The following is a 20,278-nucleotide window of genomic DNA, read 5'->3' as shown; positions in this document are numbered from 1 at the left end:
CTGGGGACCCAAACCAGATTTTTACAAAATGATCATTGACATCAAGCACATTGAAAAAAAGGAGAAAGAATTCCATTTTCACCCATTTCGTTTGTAATATTTTCATTTACAAAAGAGTTTAATGTACAGATGCAGAATGCGGTAGAATAGTAAAGGATGTTTATTTGGTAGCTCTTCAGTATTTACTTGGCATAGCATCAATAATACATCCCTGAAGTGAAAACTCTGAAGTCTTCAAAATGTTTTTGCCAAGAATCTTGTTAGACAAAAATTTCAAGAGGCAAACTAGATTTGAAGATTGAAGTTCCATATGCGAGAAGACAAGCACTTTGGCTGACTCTATTATATACAAGAGTCTGATAACAGAACTAAATTTAAAAATATTGACCTGAGATGGACATACTATGGCTACTATTTGATGGACAAGGGAGCAACAAAGGATAGTGCCAAAAAAGGAAATAAAGAAAATAGAAGTGGGGAGAAAGAGAGGAGTCAAGGAACGTATCTATTTCACATGTTAGACCTCCCACGATGTCAATGAGTATTAACCAGGTTTCAGTTGTTTACTATTTCTCTCTAGTGGCAGGGAAACTTAAATGGGAGTCCAACTAATTGCTAGAGGAGAAAACCAAATATGAGGCGGAGAGATTAGAAAAAAGTCTCACTTTAATCTCATTTGGTTTCAGTTATTTGGAGTTTTCTGCTTACTGCATGGTACACATTAATAGGCAGGATGGTATTCAGAGAAGGTAACCAGTAATAACATTCACTTATCAAACATTTCATATTAGCATCCTTAGTATGTTATGCAAACAACACTAGTAAATAGAAAGTTTTGCTAGTAGGGATAGTTTTAAAATTAGATGTCATAATTATTTTCAAGGTATTGTTTAGATTGAAAATTATTTTTTAAAAGATTTAAAACATTCTTTTAAAATTATTATATAAATATACTACAGAACTATTAAATTTTCACTTGATATTGCTATTTTAGGTATTAGAATTAAGTAGTGATAAACTGAAGATGGACAAAGATACAATTCTAAATACAATTGTTATTCTCGATTTTTTTCCCCAATTGGGCAATCAAAAAACCAATAAACAGTATTGCCAAATAAGAGCACAAGTCCTAAAATGAATCATATTCAAGGAAAAAAGGATTGAGATCCAAACAAATGAATAAAAGAATAAAAAAGGTTCCATAAAAGACAACAGTTGTAATGATCTAATTTTTGAAACTGAAGGTGGAAAAGCATAATCAATAGCAAGTTATAAGCATTTAGGTGAACTCACAGAATGGGCAAGTAACATTGGTACTAACATGTAGTGGGAAGTCCAAATAAAAATGGCAAAATATATTGAAGAGGCATTCTGCAGGGGTAAATACAAAACAAGTCGAAGTCAAATTCTCTAAATAATGCAATTCATCTAAGAAAAAACATTTGTTTTTACCCAGCCATTTAAAATAATTATTTAAAATAATCCTACTACTGCACCTACTAAAAAACAGAACTATAAGTGTGGATCTCACTACTTACTGCTGATTCGGTTCAAAAATTAGCAACAAAAATCTTAACATTTTAACCACAAAACCAGTAACTGGAAAAGTCTAACTATGAATCACATAATTCATACTTAACTTGTTTCCAAAGGAGCGAAAACATTGAGGAATGAAAAAGACCTATGGAAAGAGTAAATAAAAATTACTCACTTTGGCTGAGAGATCAACGTCCACATCCAGTTGCTCCTCTCTATCCCGGCTAATTGGACAAGGTGGAAGGCTAGGGCTAAAAGCCATGAGGTCGGTCTTGGGCAACCCCTCTCCAGAACACACCCTCTGCTGCCTCTGCTGCGAGTATGACCAGCTTCCCACTGCGCTGGAGCACACCAGCGTGGGCTTCACCGGCCCACAGGCGCCTTCAGTTGGTGCAGCCGAGCACCGCAGAGCAGTATATAGAAGCAGCGTGAGCACCAATAGACTGGACACCGCGCAGATGGCGATGATCAAGTACACATTGACATCCACCAGGGCAGTCTCAGGGCCCGCGGAGCCAGCGGACGCCCGCGACGAGGCCTTGGGTGTCTGGCCACTCTCCACCAGCGACACCAGCACCGTGGCAGTGGCGGTCAATGAGGGCTCACCGTGGTCCTTTACCAGCACCAGGAGGCGCTGGCGTGGGGCGTCTACCTCGTCCAGGGCACGCGTCGTGCTGATCTCTCCGGTGTACAGTCCCACGCGGAACGGGATGCGCGCGCTGCCAGTTCCTGGCTGCAGCTCGTACGAAAGCCACGCGTTGTAGCCTGAGTCAGCATCCACCGCGCGCACCTTCGCCACCACGTGGCCAGCACCCACAGACCGCGGTACCAGCTCGCTCACTGCGCCACCGATGCCACCCACCCGAGAAGCCAGCAGTGCTGGCGTGTTGTCGTTTTCGTCCAACACGAACACCTGCAGCGTCACGTTGCTGCCCAGAGGCGGCACGCCCGCGTCGCGCGCGCTCACCTGGAACTGCAGCAGCTCCAGCTCCTCGTGGTCCAGCGGCTGCAGCGCGTACACCTTGCCGCTCTCCGCGTGCACCGACACGTAGCTTGACAGCGCGCGATCGCCCACCCGCCGCTCCACCAGCGAGTAGGACACCAGCGCGTTCTCCTGCACGTCCGCGTCCTGCGCCGACACAGTGAAGATGTGGCAGCCCGGCGGGTTGTTCTCCTTCACGAACACCGTGTACTCGGGCTGCTCGAACGCTGGCGCGTTGTCGTTCACGTCGGCCACCTCCACGGACACGCTGGCCGTGGCCCACAGCGAAGGCGAGCCCCCGTCCCGCGCGGTCACCACCAGATCATAGGCTGACACGCTCTCGCGATCCAAAGCGCTGTCCAGTACCAACGAGTAGTAATTCTTGAAGGTGGACACCAGCTTGAAGGGGATGTGTGGCGTCAGGGAGCAGGTCACCTGTCCATTGACTCCTGAGTCGCGGTCGGACACGCTGATCAGGGCTATGACTGTGCCAAGTGGAGAGTCTTCTAATACAGGTAACGATAGTGATTTGATAACCAACTCAGGTGCATTATCATTGATGTCCACAATTTCCAGTAGAACGGTGCAGTGATCTGACATTGGGGGATTTCCTTTATCCGTGGCTTCTACCTGGATTTCATATGACTTACTTTCCTCAAAATCTATGTTACCCTTTACACTGATGTGTCCATTGACTGGATCTAAATGGAATTTTGACAGAATATCTGCCGATACGTCCGTATTGAAATAATATGCAATATCTTTATTTACTCCTTCATCCAAATCAGTGGCGTTAACGATCACCACTAGGGTACCATTTGGTGCATTTTCGAATAATCTGACTTTATAGATCGTCCTCTCAAACGCTGGGGCGTTGTCGTTTACATCCAAAACAGTGATCTTTAGTTGAGTCGTGCCAGTGAGCTCTGGTTTCCCACCATCAATTGCTGTTATTAGTAAATGATACTTAGGGGTGTCCTCACGGTTTAAATTTTTTTTCAACACGAGCCCAAGAGATTTAATTTCCTCATCATTTCTTTTAACGTCCAAGGTAAAATATTCAGTGGAATCAAGACTGTAAGTCAACAATGAGTTTGTTCCGATATCTGCATCTGACGCGCCCTCTAGCGAAAACCGAGAGCCAGGCTGTCGGGATTCGGAAATAAACAGATTCTTTACAGCCACTGGAAAAACTGGCGCGTTGTCATTAATGTCCTTCACTTCCACGTCCACATGGAAAACCTGCAGCGGCCTGTCCACGATCACCTCCAGGTGGATGCTACACTCCGCACTCCGCCCGCACAGCTCCTCGCGGTCGATCCGAGAATTCACAAACAAAATGCCATTCTGCAGATTTACCTCCAGAAGGTCCCCGTGTGTTTTGGACGCCACCCGGAACTGGCGCGGCACCAGCTCCGCCAGCTCTAGGCCCAGGTCCTGCGCGATGCGGCCCACGAATGTGCCGTGTTTGGCCTCCTCGGAGACGGAGTAATGGAGCTGACCGCTCCCCACCTCCCAGGATGCTAGGAGCAGAAGAGAAAGCAGCAGGCACTGGGCTCCAGGATCTTCTCGCCAGGTGAACAACATTGCAAGCATTCCAAATATTAGATTGTCTTTACATTGATCCAAATTTAAAAATAATTCGAGTTCCTTATCTTCATTTCTTAAACTCCTCGCTGTTACATTGAGAGACGATGAAGCAAAGCAGCATCTGAATACGTAATGCACACCGTATTTCTTTTGCGGAGAAAGACCTTGTGGTTGGCAGCGACACCATGTGGCTAAATTTGTAACTATCAAATATGTAAATATATCTTCTTTTCCTCATACGTCGTTTGAACTTTCCCAAAATTTCTAGTTTCAGTTGTAATTTGGTCACTCCTTAAAGTCCTTATATTTTATCTAAATGTTTCCTTAGAAGTTTTATACTAATTCACTATCAATTGTGCTAATTGATGACATACAGTAAAATAGTGTGATTCCTATTTCAACAGTGGACATCTATTGGAAATGTTTTCCATGTGATAGCTACTTTTCTACTTCTCTTAATGGAATTATCCCATTAAATTCTCACAATCCTCTGAAATAGGTTTCAATATTATTTGCTTTTTACAAACATATAAAGGTTAAGTAAAACGATATTAACTGGTGGTATGATGGTATTTCAATCTGATTCAAGACACCTCATCATTAACCTCTTTACCTCGCAAGATACATTTTATAGAAAAACCAGATCCTTCCAGATCTATGACCATTAAAACATTGAGACATTGAAGTATTTGTAAAATGTGTATGTGCCGTATATATTAAAACATAAATATATCTACTTTTATATTATTACAGCAACTGTTAATTTTAAAAATATGTACTTTTGTTTAAATTTGTAGAATGTCTATAAATCACTCCCATGACCTTTTTTCAAGAACTATAACCTGGTCAACTGTCTTGACTTTTACTTACATAAAGATTTCAGAAATCAGTCCTTTACAGAGAAATTCAAACAGGAAATTTGTTTCCTATTGTGGGAATGTGATTTGTATATTTGTTACATTCACATCACATCAATTAAGAATATATTATGTTTAAATTTTTTCCACACTCTTTAGGTATTTGAATTTACCTGTAGATACTAAAATGTTAACAATATAAAATAATTACACGTTTGATTATCTCCACTCTGGATGAATCTCTAGATTCCAGTTTCCTGAAAGTTGTTACTTGAAAGAAGTGGCGATTTAACCAATCAGTAAAGAGAGAGAAGTAACATAAGTATATAAGTCAGTATTTACTCAACATGTTTAATGCTATACAATAAAACATTCTAAAGATTTCTGTGAACTTAGTGAGAAGCATGAATTCTCTGAGCATTTGGAAGTGGGGCAAAGAAAATCCATGGAAAGAGGTCAAATTTAGAGAAATAAAAGAATGTATATATTTTTGCTTATAGCCAGACCATTTAAAAATGAAATCAAACATGTGACTTAAATATTTGGGGGAAATGTTTTTATTCCAGCTTTTGTTTCCTATGTACTCGTTGAATGGAAGCCAGGACTGCAACTTACTCAGATTTTATCATTTATATTTAGAATAGGATAAATTGCCAATTTTTTCATTAACAAATAAATATTTTGAATTAACTTTTTCAAGTAAGATAAGTAAAAATGTAAGTTAAATTAATGATATCTGTTAATATCAAACTTACATAACTTATAACTGATTCTGTTGTGCTATATTATGAAGTAAACATTACAAATTATTTCTGAAAAGCATGGATATAGGAAATAATTATAGCTTTTAATATCCCAGTTAGCACTTTGCTGAATTTTGAAAGATGATAGCTAGCTTGAAAACAGTGAGATAGATTTAAAATATTAAAATTTTATGGACTTCATATTAATGAGATGGCTGACAACTTATTGTAATACTACATATTTCAGTACCTTTAAGAGTTATACTAATTGCAAAATGGAATTTTGCAATATAAATGGAATTTATAACAGAGTAAACTCTATACTCACTATCAGGAGATAAAGGTAATATTAAAGGAAGTATGAGTTGAGAAGATTGAGCCATTGTGTGGAAAAAGTATCAGTGAATAGTTTCTACTACCACCTAGACATCTTCTTAGACAACCAGAAAAAACGTAAATAAGAATTTTTTAAAATAATTTATAGAGCAACAGATTGTGACTCCTGGAGATCTGGACACCTATGAATATATAATTTTAAAAACTTATCATTTACCTATAGTAGAAACATAGTGGTCAAGTATAACTTGGAAATGGATATTCTGACCTAACTATGAAATGGCTAAAGGTAAGATTACCAGTGGAAGTTATTTCTGTGATTCATCAATACACACATGTATTTGGGGAAAAAAAGAGCAAGTAACTAAGAACCAAATGGTAGCAGACTGTTTAAGAAGTTATTTCATTGCAATACATCTTCCTTTGGTTGAAAACCCTAAAAAAAATTCTTTCCAAGTGTAACATTTACTTGTCATGTTCAGTGTTTTAGTGTCCCAAAATAGAAGTTTCAATAAAAATGTGGTCATCCAAGACCTTTTGATAAAACTCCAATTTTACTAGGAATATTGATACTTTCAGGTAGAATTGAGTGAGCTCACATTAATGAAAAATGTATTCCCAGGCATAGAATTAGATGTCAGAAGAAGGTAGTCAATCTCTGTAGCAGGAGGCCTGCATACGTTGGCCTAATGATAATGATACTGGAAGGATGATTTATCAACCATTAACATAAAGACTAGATTAGAGTAGTCTCCACTTAAATGAAGAAAAAGTCCCACCACCTGATCAAACCCAATGTGATTTTTAAATGTTAAGATTTTCGAATTAAACAAAATTGAGAGGGTCTCTTTTCTCAATAAACTCTACTTTTGCCTGACAACTCAAAGATTCTGCAAGTGTGAAATCCTTATATGGAATAATAGGTTATTTTACTTATAAAAACATATTTAAGATTAGCAGTTATTCCTAAGTGCTGTCATTTTGTTGTAACAACCTGTGATAGATACTTTTGGAGATTCTGGCATTAAAAGATCCACTCAGGCTCAGGCTACTTTCAAATACAAACAAAAAGGCCAGTCACAGTGGCTCACTCCTGTAATCCCAGCACTTTGGGAGACCAAGTGGGTGAATCACTTGAGGCCAGGAGTTCAAGACCAGCCTGGCCAACATAGAGAAACCCCATCTCTACTAAAAATAAAAAATTTTTGTAAATTAGCCAGGGATGGTGGTGGGTGCCTGTAATCCCAGTTACTCAGGAGCCTGAGGCAGGAAAATCACACTTGAACCCAGGAGGCAGAGGTTACAGTGAGCTTAGATCATGCCACTGCACTCCAGCCTGAGCAACAGAGCAAGATTCTGTCTCAACAAAAATTTTAAAAAGAAAGAAAGAAAAAGAAAAGAAAATGTAGCTTATTAACTATTGCATAGACAAGGGCATTATTGATCCAAAGAACAATCTAAGAAATGTCCAAAATATAGTTTATTCCAAACCCTATTTGACAAAATGGATAGACAGTGTCAATTGAAAATATTCATTATATAATCAAATTCTTTAATTTCTTCTGATTGTGATTTTCAATTTTTAAAAGAGAAAATATTTATGGGCAATGTTTAATTTACAAATTATGCTGAGGTGTTTTTCAGTCTTTCCAGATCTATTACTCATGATTTAATGATGGAAATGTCAAAATGTAAACATAAGAAAAAAGTTAAGTAGATTGTTTAAATTGTTCACTAAATGCAAGAAATTAATCTCTAATTCATATTCAATATCACACAGTAGGATGATATAAAATAAATGAAGAATTATTAATCTAAATAATAGAAATCATATAGAATTTTTAAAAATTTTTAGAATTGGTAAGAAAAATTGAAAGACTCACCTTTCCTACATATTCTGATTCTGAGAGCTGTCTCTCTTCTGTGGAATCTGGACCTTGAGATAAGCTGGGGCTGAAGGCCATGAGGTCTGTCTTGGGCGGGTCCTCTCCAGAGCACACCCTCTGCTGCCTCTGCTGCGAGTAAGACCAGCTCCCCACCGCGCTGGAGCACACCAGCGTGGGCTTTCCCGGCGCGCACGCACCCTCGTTGGGCGGCACCGAGCACCGTAGCGCCGTGTACAGCAGCAGCGTGAGCACCAAAAGGCTGGACACCGCGCAGATGGCGATGATCAGGTACACGTTGACATCCACCAGCGCAGCCTCTGAGCCTGCGGTGCCCACCCACACCCGCGACGAGGCCTTGGGTGCCTGGCCACTTTCCACCAACGACACCAGCACCGTGGCCGTGGCTGTCAGCGCCGGCTCACCGTGGTCCTTCACTAGCACGAGTAGGCGGTGGCGAGGTAAATCCGCCTCGTCTAGGGCACGTGTCGTGCTGATCTCTCCCGTGTACAGCCCCACACGGAACGGAATGCGCACGCTGCCAGTCCCCAGCTGCAGCTCGTAGGAAAGCCACGCGTTGTAGCCTGAGTCAGCATCCACTGCCCTCACCTTCGCCACCACGTGGCCAGCACCCACTGACCACGGCACTACCTCGCTCACCGCGCCGGCAGCGGTGCCAGCCCTAGGCGCCAGCAGTGCCGGCGCGTTATCATTCTCGTCCAGCACGAACACCTGCAGCGTCACGTTGCTGCCCAGAGGCGGCACGCCCGCGTCGCGCGCGCTCACCTGGAACTGCAGCAGCTCCAGCTCCTCGTGGTCCAGCGGCTGCAGCGCGTACACCTTGCCGCTCTCCGCGTGCACCGACACGTAGCTCGACAGCGCGCGATCGCCCACCCGCCGCTCCACCAGCGAGTAGGACACCAGCGCGTTCTCCTGCGCGTCTGCGTCCCACGCAGACACAGTGAAGATGTGGCAGCCCGGCGGGTTGTTCTCCTTCACGAACACCGTGTACTCGGGCTGCGCGAACGCCGGAGCGTTGTCGTTCACGTCGGCCACCTCCACAGACACGCTGGCTGTGACCCACAGCGAAGGCGAGCCCCCGTCCCGCGCGGTCACCACCAGCTCATAGGCTGACACGCTCTCGCGGTCCAGGGCGCTGTCCAGCACCAATGAGTAGTAATTCTTGAAGGTGGACACCAGCTTGAATGGGACGTGTGGCGTCAGGGAGCAGGTGACTCGTCCATTAGGGCCAGAGTCGCGATCCGACACCGTGATTAGAGCAATGACGGTGCCCAGGGAAGCGTTCTCTGAGATGGGAAGTGAGAGAGACGTTATTGAGACTTCCGGTGTGTTATCATTGATGTCCACAAGTTTTAATAAAATTTTACAATGTCCCGACATTGACGGGGTTCCTCTGTCAGTTGCAGTGACCTGAATCTCGTAGGATTTTGATTCTTCATAATCTAATTTTCCCTTAGTTCTGATTTCTCCTGAGCTGGGATATATTTTAAACTTAGTCTGTATAGTGGAGGACACATCACTACTCAGTGAATACACAATCTCGCTGTTTGATCCTTCATCTGCATCAGAAGCGTTTAATTTAACTACTAAGGTCCCATTTGCAGTATTCTCTAACAATTTTACTTTGTAAACTGATTGGGCAAAAGTTGGTTCATTGTCATTTACATCTAATACCTTAATAAGTATTTGAACGGTGCCCGTGAGCTCAGGTTTGCCCCCATCAGTAGCCACCAGTAACAAATTCATCTCGGCAGTTTCCTCTCTGTCCAGCGATTTCCCCAGAACGAGAGACAAAGATTGGCTTAGTTCATCATTTGTCTGTATATCTAGGAAGAAAAACTCACTGGGGCTGAGCTTGTAGGAGAGAAGAGCGTTTACTCCCGTATCTGCATCAGATGCTCCCTCTAGAGGAAACCGAGAGTCAACCAGCCTCGATTCGAAAAACCGGATAGTCTTTACTGCCATTGGAAATACTGGCGGGTTGTCGTTAATGTCCTTCACCTCCACGTCCACATGGAAAACCTGCAGCGGCCTGTCCACGATCACCTCCAGGTGGATGCTGCACTCCGCGTTCTGTCCGCACAGCTCCTCGCGGTCGATCCGAGAATTCACAAACAAAATGCCATTCTGCAGATTTATCTCCAGAAGTTCCCCGTGTGTTTTGGACGCCACCCGGAACAGGCGCGGCACCAGCTCAGCCAGCTCCAGCCCCAGGTCCTGCGCGATGCGGCCCACGAATGTGCCGTGTTTGGCCTCCTCAGAGACAGAGTAGTGGAGCTGACCGCTCCCCACCTCCCAGAATGAGAAGAGAAGAAGCCAGAGCAGCCGAGTCCAGGCCTTTCGGGCCCTTCTGGTAGAAGACGCCATTGCCAATCCTCAGTGATTTGATCAAATTAGAAGAGCATGTTTTGCAAAAATTTAACTATTCTAATCCCTGTTAAAGTCCTGCTGCTTCCCTATTCCTCCGCTTCTCTGGAGTAACAAAGGGGCTCTGGGTATTTTCTTTCCTAGAGAACACTCTATGGAAGACAGCGACATCATGTGGCTCTACCGTTTATTCCGTAGATTTAAAATTAGTCAATTTTCTGGTCTAAGTTTACTCATAACTTTCATCTTTGAAAAATACCTATTTTAAGCCCTAAAATATATTAGCTTTTTACCCTTTTTCACTCTGGTAAAAATGCACAACATATAAATTACCATATTAACTATGATTAAGGGTACATTTCAGTAATGTTAAGTATATTCACATTGTTATAAATTTTACATTTTGGGAAAACAGAAATTCTATACCCATTAGACAACAACTCCCCTTTTCACCCTCATTCCAGTCTCTGGTAACCACAGTCCTATTTTCTATTTCTATGAATTTTGACTACTTTAGATATTTCATATAAGTGGTCTCATATAGTATTTGTCTTTTTGGGACTGGCCTATTTCACTTCGCACCATGTCCTCAAGGTTCATCCATGTTGTAACCTGTGACAGGATTTCGTTCCTTTTTAAGGTTGAATGATAATTCATTACATATACACCAGGTTTTGTTCATTTATTCAAGCATCCGTGGACGTTTGAATTGCTTCCATCTCTTGACTGTTGTGAACAATGCTGCCATGAACATGGGTGTGCAAATACTTCTTCGAGACTCTGATGTCAATGCTTTTGGATATATTATTTCCCACTGTTTCTTCAAATGAAGAACGGAGTAATCAAAGGTGTTTTAGTTCATTGAAAATATACGTATATATACCGTTGTTTTGTGATTTAATTTTTATTTTTTAATTGTTTGCAGATGTTTGGAAATTAATGTTTTTTTCTCATTTGGATAATGATTACTAATTTAGAATATTTCCTTTTCTGTTAGATTTAGACTTTTATGCTAGAACAATATAATTGATCTCTTTTTTAGTGTTTATTACTTGAGAATATTTTCTTTTGTTAATTTTTAGCTGATCCCGTCATAGTAAAAAAATAAAATGAAAATACAATAAAGATAAGATGATGATGAAATAAAATGAATCAAGAAGTAGGAGAGCATACAAAACGCCTAATAAAGGGTCACTCTCAGTTACTCTAAGCATGTCACAAATTTTGTTTTCAACTTCCTAGAGCAAAGAGAAAAGTAAAATTAATTGCAAAATGTGCAATGCCCATAAGAGAAAAGCAAAGCTCTTGTTAAGAAAAGCTAGCTTTTTTCCCAATAACAATTTTTCCCTTGTGTACAGTATCTTAAGATACTTATTTGTACCATCTATGGAAGTCTATATTTATATTAATCACACTCTAATCATATTCATAACTGATTATTCATACTCTAATTATATTAATAACTATATTAATCATACTTATAACTGATTTAAGCAAAAATAAACCAGAGGATCACTTATTGGCTTGTACTTAAAAATGGGTAATTAATTACTGGTTTCAGGCAGAACTGGGTCTACACCCTTCCATAATTCTATAAGGAAAATAATCTCCACATTTATAACTCCTTTTCCTCTGCTGACCTTCTCAGTTAAACTTTTCCATGTGCTGGCAAAATGGCCAAAGTAGCTTTTTAGACTACAAACTACCAGTGTAGTGACTCTTACCAGAAAGTGCCCTTTTCTAATAGTCCAGCAAAAATCCTGGATATTACTTCCTACAGCCCAGTTTGGATGACATAAATTTCCTTTAGTCAATAATTGTGATTGTTCTCACATTGGCTAGACATGGTTCACTTGTTCATTCTTGAAGCCAGAAAATGAAATCAGTTCCACCTAAATTATGTGAACTGAAAAGTGGGAGGTTGGTTCTTATGTGAACTGAAAAGTTCTCCTTGAGCTTAAACTAGTTGCAGATAGCTACAGAACTGAGCATTACAGCATTAGGTGGTTTGCAAAGCAACTGCATACATATGATACCCAGTAAGCATTATTTAATCATGGCCAACATTGACCACTGTGGACACATAAAGGAATTATACCAAGAATCCAGATACTAGCTTCAGGAAACATGGCTTGCTTGAGACAATTTCTGAAATCTTATAAAGTAATTGTACTGGATTTTCAGAATGACATATGTGGGGGTATAAGGACATTTTGTGTTGTTATTTAGGATTTCTGAGAATCTAGAATACTTCTCTCCCTCCCCTGGAGATAGAGTACTGTTGCCAGATATGCAAGTACATTTCCCCCACAATGGGGAAGAGACTAATCAGCCAAGCTCAGCAAATATCCCTCCTCCCCCTGATATCTCTTGGTACCTGTAGTGGGTCAAAGATACCCCAAAAGACATATATGCTCAGAATCTCAGAAAGTGATGGTATTTGGAACAAAGTTCTTTGCAGATATAATAAATGTGAGGATCTTGGTATGAGATCATCCTAGATTAGAGAAGGCCATACATCCAATGATGGTTGCCCCTTTTAAAAGACAGAAAAAGAGAAGGCATATAGTAACACAGGAAAGAAATAAATGTGAAGACAAAGGCAGGAACTAGAGTTATGCTGCCACAAGCCAAGCAATGCCAAGAGCTACCAAAAGCTGGAAGATGCAAGAAAAAAATGTTCCCCTAAAATCTTCAGAAGAAATGTGGTCCAGGCAACACCTTGATTTTGGACTTCTGGCCTTTGTAAGAGAGAAGAGGTTTATTCTTACAGAGACTGTAAGAGAATAAATTTCTGTTATTTTAAGCCACCAAGGCTATGGTAATTCATTGCATCAGCCCAAGGAAACAGAGTATCTATTGCTAAAATTATACCCTTTGCATCTGTCTACGCAACTGTGTATTCCACATTTGCATATCCAAGCACTCATTGTTGTTGCAAAACCTTCAACCTAGTCTTCCACAAAACTGCTGCAAGACCCCAGAAGAAGAAAACAACAAGGGGAATGGATGCTAAGCAAGAAAAAAGAAGGAATATCTATGACATTTTAAATTTCAGCTTATTTCAGTTTTATTATTTTTTGTCTGCTATTTAAGAAAAAAAAGCAAAACAGTAGTTTTTTTTTTTTTTCATGGAATTCAAGTTACCTAATCTGCTTAACGGTCACATGTCTTGGTAAAAAATATCAATAATAATGTTCTCCTACAGTTGTATTTCTTGTTGTAAAAAAAATCTCTCCTTTTAAAATTTGTTCTGTTCACATTAGCTTAATGGCATTGGGACCCCAATACATATGCTGTTGTGAGTTGATGCTCAGTTTTCCCTCTAAAATAATAATAATTTAATTTCTTGTAAATAAAATTGTGTTATTGGATACTTCCTATGACAGCTTTTCTCCACATGTTTGCTCAGCATCCCAGATTGTTTTGACTTTACGGCATCTCAATGTCAACCAGTGCTTATGTAATTGCTATAACAGGAAAAGAGAGCAGAAGTCTTTCACTGGCAGTTACATAATTGTGCTTGGAAGTGACACACCATTCACATTTCATTGGCCAAAGGAAATCACACAATTGTGCTATCTCAAAGCAACAGAAAAGTGAAATCCTCCAGCATTCTCAGACAAATATTGGTAGTGGCCTCATCCAGGACCCATATAAACTATTTCTTATATTTTCATCTATTTGCATCCTTGACTGACCACAAGTCTCTAAGGTCCCTTAAATGATACTTGCTAGTTTGTGGAAGACATCTTGTGAAGAAAGACAAACCTACTGAAAGACATGTTAACTATATGAAGATTCAGAATGGAGCAAGAACTTTAACTACCAATGAGAAATCCACTCATATTTACATTAAAATAAATACTAAGTGACAATATCACTCCACAATCATCTTTTCCTCCATTCTAGAATTACCTTTTCGTAAAAATCACTTTTCAAATTTTGTATTCATACACCCATTCTTCTGGTTTAATAGTAATTCACTATCATTTGAGATTCACCTTCAAGTTAATACCCTCAACTAACCTACAAAACTAAATATAGAAATATTGAATGTATCTAAAGGCAATCCTGTCTGGACATTAATATTGTTAGCAAATGGGCTATGCACAGTAGCTCAAGCCTGTAATCCTAGCCCTTTGGGAAGCCAAGACAGGTGGATCATCTGAGATCAGGAGCTCGAAACCAACCTGATCAACATGAAGAAACCCCATCTCTACTAAAAATACAAAATTAGCTGGGCATGGTGACACATGCTTGTAATCCTAGCTACTTGGAAGGCTGAAGCAGGAGAATCGCTTGAACCTGGGAGGCAGAGATTGCGGTGAGCCAAGATCGCGCCATTGTACTCCAGCCTGGGCTACAAGAGCAAAACTCCATCTCAAAAAAAAAAAAATATATATATATATATGTTTAGCAAATAAAGCTTTAGGAACATAATAATGTGAATTGGAAAGAGAAATTATTTTGTGATTTTCTAATCTATTTTTCCAATTTTATAATCCTGCAATGTTTGTCTCATATTTTGAGGAACTGGGACATTTTCTTGGCAACATGATCCTAAGATCATTTTGTTCTGATTCCTGCCAAAAGGCTGAGTATGATAATATATTAAAAGTTACAGAACATGCTTACAGCCTATTTTTTACAATACTCTAAGCAACTAACTGTGTAAGTTGATAATACTGTATCAACTCAAATCTCTGGAAACTTAACTAGCAAATTATATTAATTTCTCATAGAATGTCTTCACAAGGGGACATTCATGTATGTTTGAATGTTTGACAAAAATATATTTATTTAATACGTAAGTAACTTCAGAAGTAAACATAGGAAATAAGATTTAACATTACGCCCTTGACGGAATGATTAGCAAATACAATATTATCTACATCAACTATATTTCCATAGGTTTTGCAAAACTACTATAAAAACATACTGCCCAATAGATTGCTCAACCTTTACACAATCATCAGTAATCAAACCTTCCTTGATTTTATAGCAGAAAGAGGCTACTTTTTCTCTCCTGAAGAAATGGAATAGATAATTTCTTTTTATTATTATTTTTCATGCTTTGATATTGACTTACAGGAAGGTAAGTATTAGGATTTGCACGTAGCCTAGGCTTGATTTTTGAAATGACTCCCACCTTTCTCTTGATCTTTTACTTTGGCTTTTAAGCAGATTTTTTTATCATTTGCTTTTGCAAATGTCTTCCACTATAAGCAAGCTTAAATATTTTAGGAAAGGTAAAGAACTGTATTAGAGCAAGCAAGTTTTGAATATTCTTGGGAAACTTGAAGAAAACTTAGTAATAATACTGAACTTAGGTTTTCTGAGCCCCTGCACCTTTATCCACAAAATGTGACTAAAGTTTCCACTTCACAAAATCACTGGAAGGATTGAATTAGCTAAAAAGTAAAGAGTTTTAGAACATTTGTGAGTGAATGGGAGGTGCTTAATAATTGTTTCCTAATTGGATCCCCGAAATAGCAAATACATGCACTATTAGGCCTTCTAGACCCAGGGGAGTTCAAGATTAATGGCATCAAGAAATTGCTCACAATGACAATGAAGTCGAAGTTGTATTTTTTTATAAAGAAATTAAATCACCCAATAAAATGGTGTTTTTTGTTTGTGTGTTCGTTTTGAGTTTTTTGTTGTTGTTATTGTTGTTTTTGAGATGGAATCTCACTTTGTTGTCCAGGCTAGAGTGCAGTGGTGCAATCTGGGTTCACTGCAACCTCCGCCTCTGGGGTTCAACTGATTTTCCTGCCTCAGCCTCCCTGAGTAGCTGGGATTACAGTTGCCTGTCACCATGCCTGGCTAATTTTTTTGTATTTTTAGTTGAGACAGGGTTCCACCATGTTGTCCAGGCTAGTCTCAAACTCCTAACCTCAGGTGATCCGCTGCTTTGGCCTCCCAAAGTGCTGGGATTACAGGAGTGAGCCACCACCCCTGGTGAATAAATGTATTTTAAATTACATTGTTTTAAAACTATTCAGTTTATTGTTCACTTTGAAACTTAGCCATGTAAAGGAAAGGCAGATGATTTCTATAACTTTGCCCAGAATTGTTTGTATGAGGCTTAACATTTCACCAGAAGATATAACATAATAAGTTACCCTGAATATGACAGTTATTTTACTACATTGATATCCTGTGTTAAATATGATCATTACTTTGTGTTGTAGCTTTTTTTAACCTGCCTTTAAATCAAGAAATATGACAATTTGTCCCTACATTTTTTTGTTTGCTTTCTAGTTCCATTCAAGACAAAACTGCCATTAATAGAATATCTGCATTCACTGGTACGATTTGTTTCCATGTTAGTGAACACCCTGAAGACATTTTTTAAAGTGATATTTTAAAAGATGATTAGACAAGTTAAATGTGAAAAATATTTAAAGCCAAAGCTCGAAAGTTGGACTTACATTACCAGAAAGACCCAAATTTGCTTCTGGTTGTTCATTTCTTTCTGATGTGTTAAGACTTGGAGGTAGGCCTGGGCTGAAGGCCATGAGGTCCGTCTTGGGTGGGTCCTCCCCAGAGCACATCCTTTGCTGCCTCTGCTGCGATTTCGACCAGCTACCCACAGTGCTGGAGCACACCAGAGTGGGCTTGCCTGGCGCGCACACACCCTCAGTGGGCGGCGCTGAGCACCGCAGCGCCGTGTGCAGCAGCAGCGTGAGCACCAGCAGGCTAGACACCGCACAGATGGCGATGATCAAGTACACGTTGACATCCACCAACGCCGCCTCTGCGCCCGTGGCACCCACCGACGCCCGCGACGAGGCCTTTGGCACCTGGCCGCTCTCCACCAGCGACACAAGCACAGTGGCCTTGGCTGTCAGTGCCGGCTCACCGTGGTCCTTCACCAGCACCAGAAGGCAGTGGCGTGGCAAGTCAGCCTCGTCCAGGACACGAGTCGTGCTGATTTCGCCCGTGTACAGTCCCACGCGGAACGGGATGCGTGCGCCACCTGCTGCCGATTGCAGCTCATAGGACAGCCACGTGTTGTAGCCTGAGGCAGCGTCCACTGCGCGCACCTTTGCCACCACATGACCCGCACCCACCAGTCGCGGCACCAGCTCACTGACTGCACCGCTGGTGCCACCCACTCGAGGCCCCAGCAGCGCCGGTGCGTTATCGTTCTCGTCCAGCACAAACACCTCACATTGCTGCCCAGAGGTGGCACGCCCGCGTCGCACGCGGTCACCTGGAACTGTAGCAGCTCCAGTGCCTCGTGGTCCAGCGGCTGCAGCGTGTACACCTTGCCGCTCTCCGCGTGCACCGACACGTAGCTCGACAGCGCGCGATCGCCCACCCGCGGCTCCACCAACGAGTAGGACACCAGCGCATTTTCCTGCGCGTCTGCGTCCTGAGCTGACACAGTGAAGATGTGACAGCCTGGCGGGTTGTTCTTCTTCACGAACACAGTGTACTCAGGCTGTGCGAACGCTGGCACGTTGTCGTTCACGTTGGCCACCTCCACAGACACGCTGGCCGTGGCCCACAGTGAAGGTGAGCCCCCGTCCCGCGCGGTCACCACTAGCTCATAGACTGAGAGGCTCTCGGGGTCCAGGGTGCTGTCCAGCACCAACGAGTAGTAATTCCTGAAGGTGGACACCAGCTTGAAGGGGACATGGGGCACTAGGGAGCAGGTGACCTGCCCATTGGCACCTGAGTCACGGTCAGACACGCTGATGAGGGTGATGACGGTGCTAAGTGGAGCGTCCTCTCTGATGGGCAAAGAGAGTGAAGTTACTGCCAGTTCCGGAGCATTATCATTTACATCCAGCACTTTCACCAAAACCTTGCAGTGATATGACATTGGAGGACTTCCTTTATCAACTGCCTTTACTTGAATTTCGTAGGATTTTGTTTCTTCATAATCCAGTTTATCAATTAACCTAATTTCTCCTGAGCTGGAATCAACTTTGAATTTTTCTTGAATGTCAGGAGAAATACGACTATCAAAGGAAAAGACAACTTCACCATTTGCACCTTCGTCAGCGTCAGAGGCATTTAATGTGGTCAATGACCACATTAATGTGGTAATGTTCCATTTGCTGCAGTCTCTAATAAGTGGATTCTGTATACTGCTTGGTCAAATAGTGGGGCATTATCATTAACGTCGAGCACAGTGATCAGCAGCTCAACTGTACCTTGCAGCTCCGGTTTGCCCATGTCAGTGGCTGTCAATAATAAATGAACTTCTGATGTTTCTTCTCTATCCAAAGATTTTCTCAATTCAAGCCAAAGAGATTTACTCAGTTCCTCACTTGCCTGTACATCCAAAGAGAAATACTCACTGGGGCTGAGGGTGTACGTTAGAAGAGCGTTAGCACCAATGTCTGCATCCGCAGCTCCTATCAGAAAACGCGAATCCAGGAATCTAGATTCAGAAATGAATATTCTTTGTACTCTACTTCTGAAGACGGGTGGATTATCGTTAATACCTTTCACCTTCACCTCCACATGGAAAACCTGCAGCGGCCTGTCCACGATCACCTCTAGGTAGATGCTGCACCCGGCGCTCCGCCCGCACAGCTCCTCCTGGTCGATCTGAGAATTCACAAACAAAATGCCATTCTGCAGATTTACCCCCAGAAGGTCCCCGCGGACCTTGGACGCCACCCGGAATAGGCGCGGCACCAGCTCCAGCCCCAGATCCTGAGCAATGCGGCCAACGAAAGTGCCGTGTCTGGCTTCCTCCGGGATCGAGTAGAGGAGCCGGCCGCTCCCCACCTCCCAGGCTGCGAGGAGCAGAAATGAAAGAAGCAGATCCCGGGTTCCCAGGCCTCCTCTCCTAGAAAACACCATTGCAAAAGCACTACACCTGTCTTACTGCTCTCTCCTTACTTCAAAATCATACTATTTTATGTACTATTCCCAGTCATCTATCTCGTCACCGTTTCAGTTTTCTCTCAGGCAGTGACAAAATGGAGCTTCCTTCTTTACTTTTAGTGATCACTATGTCCTTTCTATTGACAATACTCTGTGGTATACAGCGCCATCATGTGGCCAATGTAAATTTTAGGTCCATTCATTGATTTTCAAAATGCAGTACCTATACCCGTCTGCAATGTATTCAATGCCATCATCTTCACTTCTATGTCCTTTAAAGACCCAAGACTTTTAAAATCTTATTGGAGAGTATGTAATCGGTATTTTCCTTTAGTAATGATTACAAACATATTACAATTGAAATAGAAACTTTAGGATGTACTTAAATAACCTCTCCTTACATCATTTTATTTAAAACGATTTATCGGCTCATATATTTTTATTATAAATATTTGCAACTGAATGTCAAAGTTTTAAAATAAGGTACTTTGACTACTAAGATTTACCTTATTCTAGGATGGCCTGGGTATTTATTTTTTAAATGATATGATACACACACATACGTATATGTATATATAGTCATCAGGTACTTACAGGTGACATTTTTGGAAATTTTCTGAATACATGTAAAATTCCTTAATGTGGTATAAACAACTTCATCATTGTCTGATACTTTAAATGTTAGAATAAAGACATTTGTGACATTTTCCTTTGTTGCTTGTTATATAATGACCTAAGTATTGAACTTACAACTTTGACTTCCAAAAGTCAGTACTCCTAATTTATTCAGTGTACACTAGATCTTTTATTCCTATGTTAAATTTTCACCCATGCTTTTTTCTTGTCAAGAGCATTGTCATATTACAACAAAAATAATATGGATATTGAATTGCAGTATCAGAGACACATACTGAGAATCTTAATATAGTCCATAGTCAAAAGAAAAATGTAAATCTAATGCAAAGATATACTTAAAAAATAATTTGAGAATAACCTACCTATTAATAAGCCTCTATTTCAACTTCAGTCCAATTTATAATCAGAATCCCATAGCTACATCTTAGTTTGACTAAGAAATGTGAACAGAATAAGCTATCACTAGTTATTTTT

At 41.0% G+C, this 20,278-nt stretch overlaps 1 protein-coding gene across 1 annotated transcript; it reads right to left on the bottom strand.

The window, feature by feature from the left end:
• Positions 1-16,575: 16,575 nt before the first annotated feature.
• Positions 16,576-19,289, bottom strand: LOC103789499 (protocadherin alpha-1). Its single transcript, XM_078361041.1, is given in 3 exon segments — positions 16,576-17,492; positions 17,495-18,377; positions 18,380-19,289. Coding segments are annotated over 3 exon segments (2,418 nt in total). The 5' UTR covers positions 19,145-19,289; the 3' UTR covers positions 16,576-16,722.
• Positions 19,290-20,278: the final 989 nt, after the last annotated feature.

This window comes from Callithrix jacchus, chromosome 2, assembly GCF_049354715.1.
Source record: "Callithrix jacchus isolate 240 chromosome 2, calJac240_pri, whole genome shotgun sequence".
Classification (NCBI taxonomy): domain Eukaryota; kingdom Metazoa; phylum Chordata; class Mammalia; order Primates; family Cebidae; genus Callithrix; species Callithrix jacchus.
This window is presented reverse-complemented; position numbering and strand designations above follow the sequence as displayed.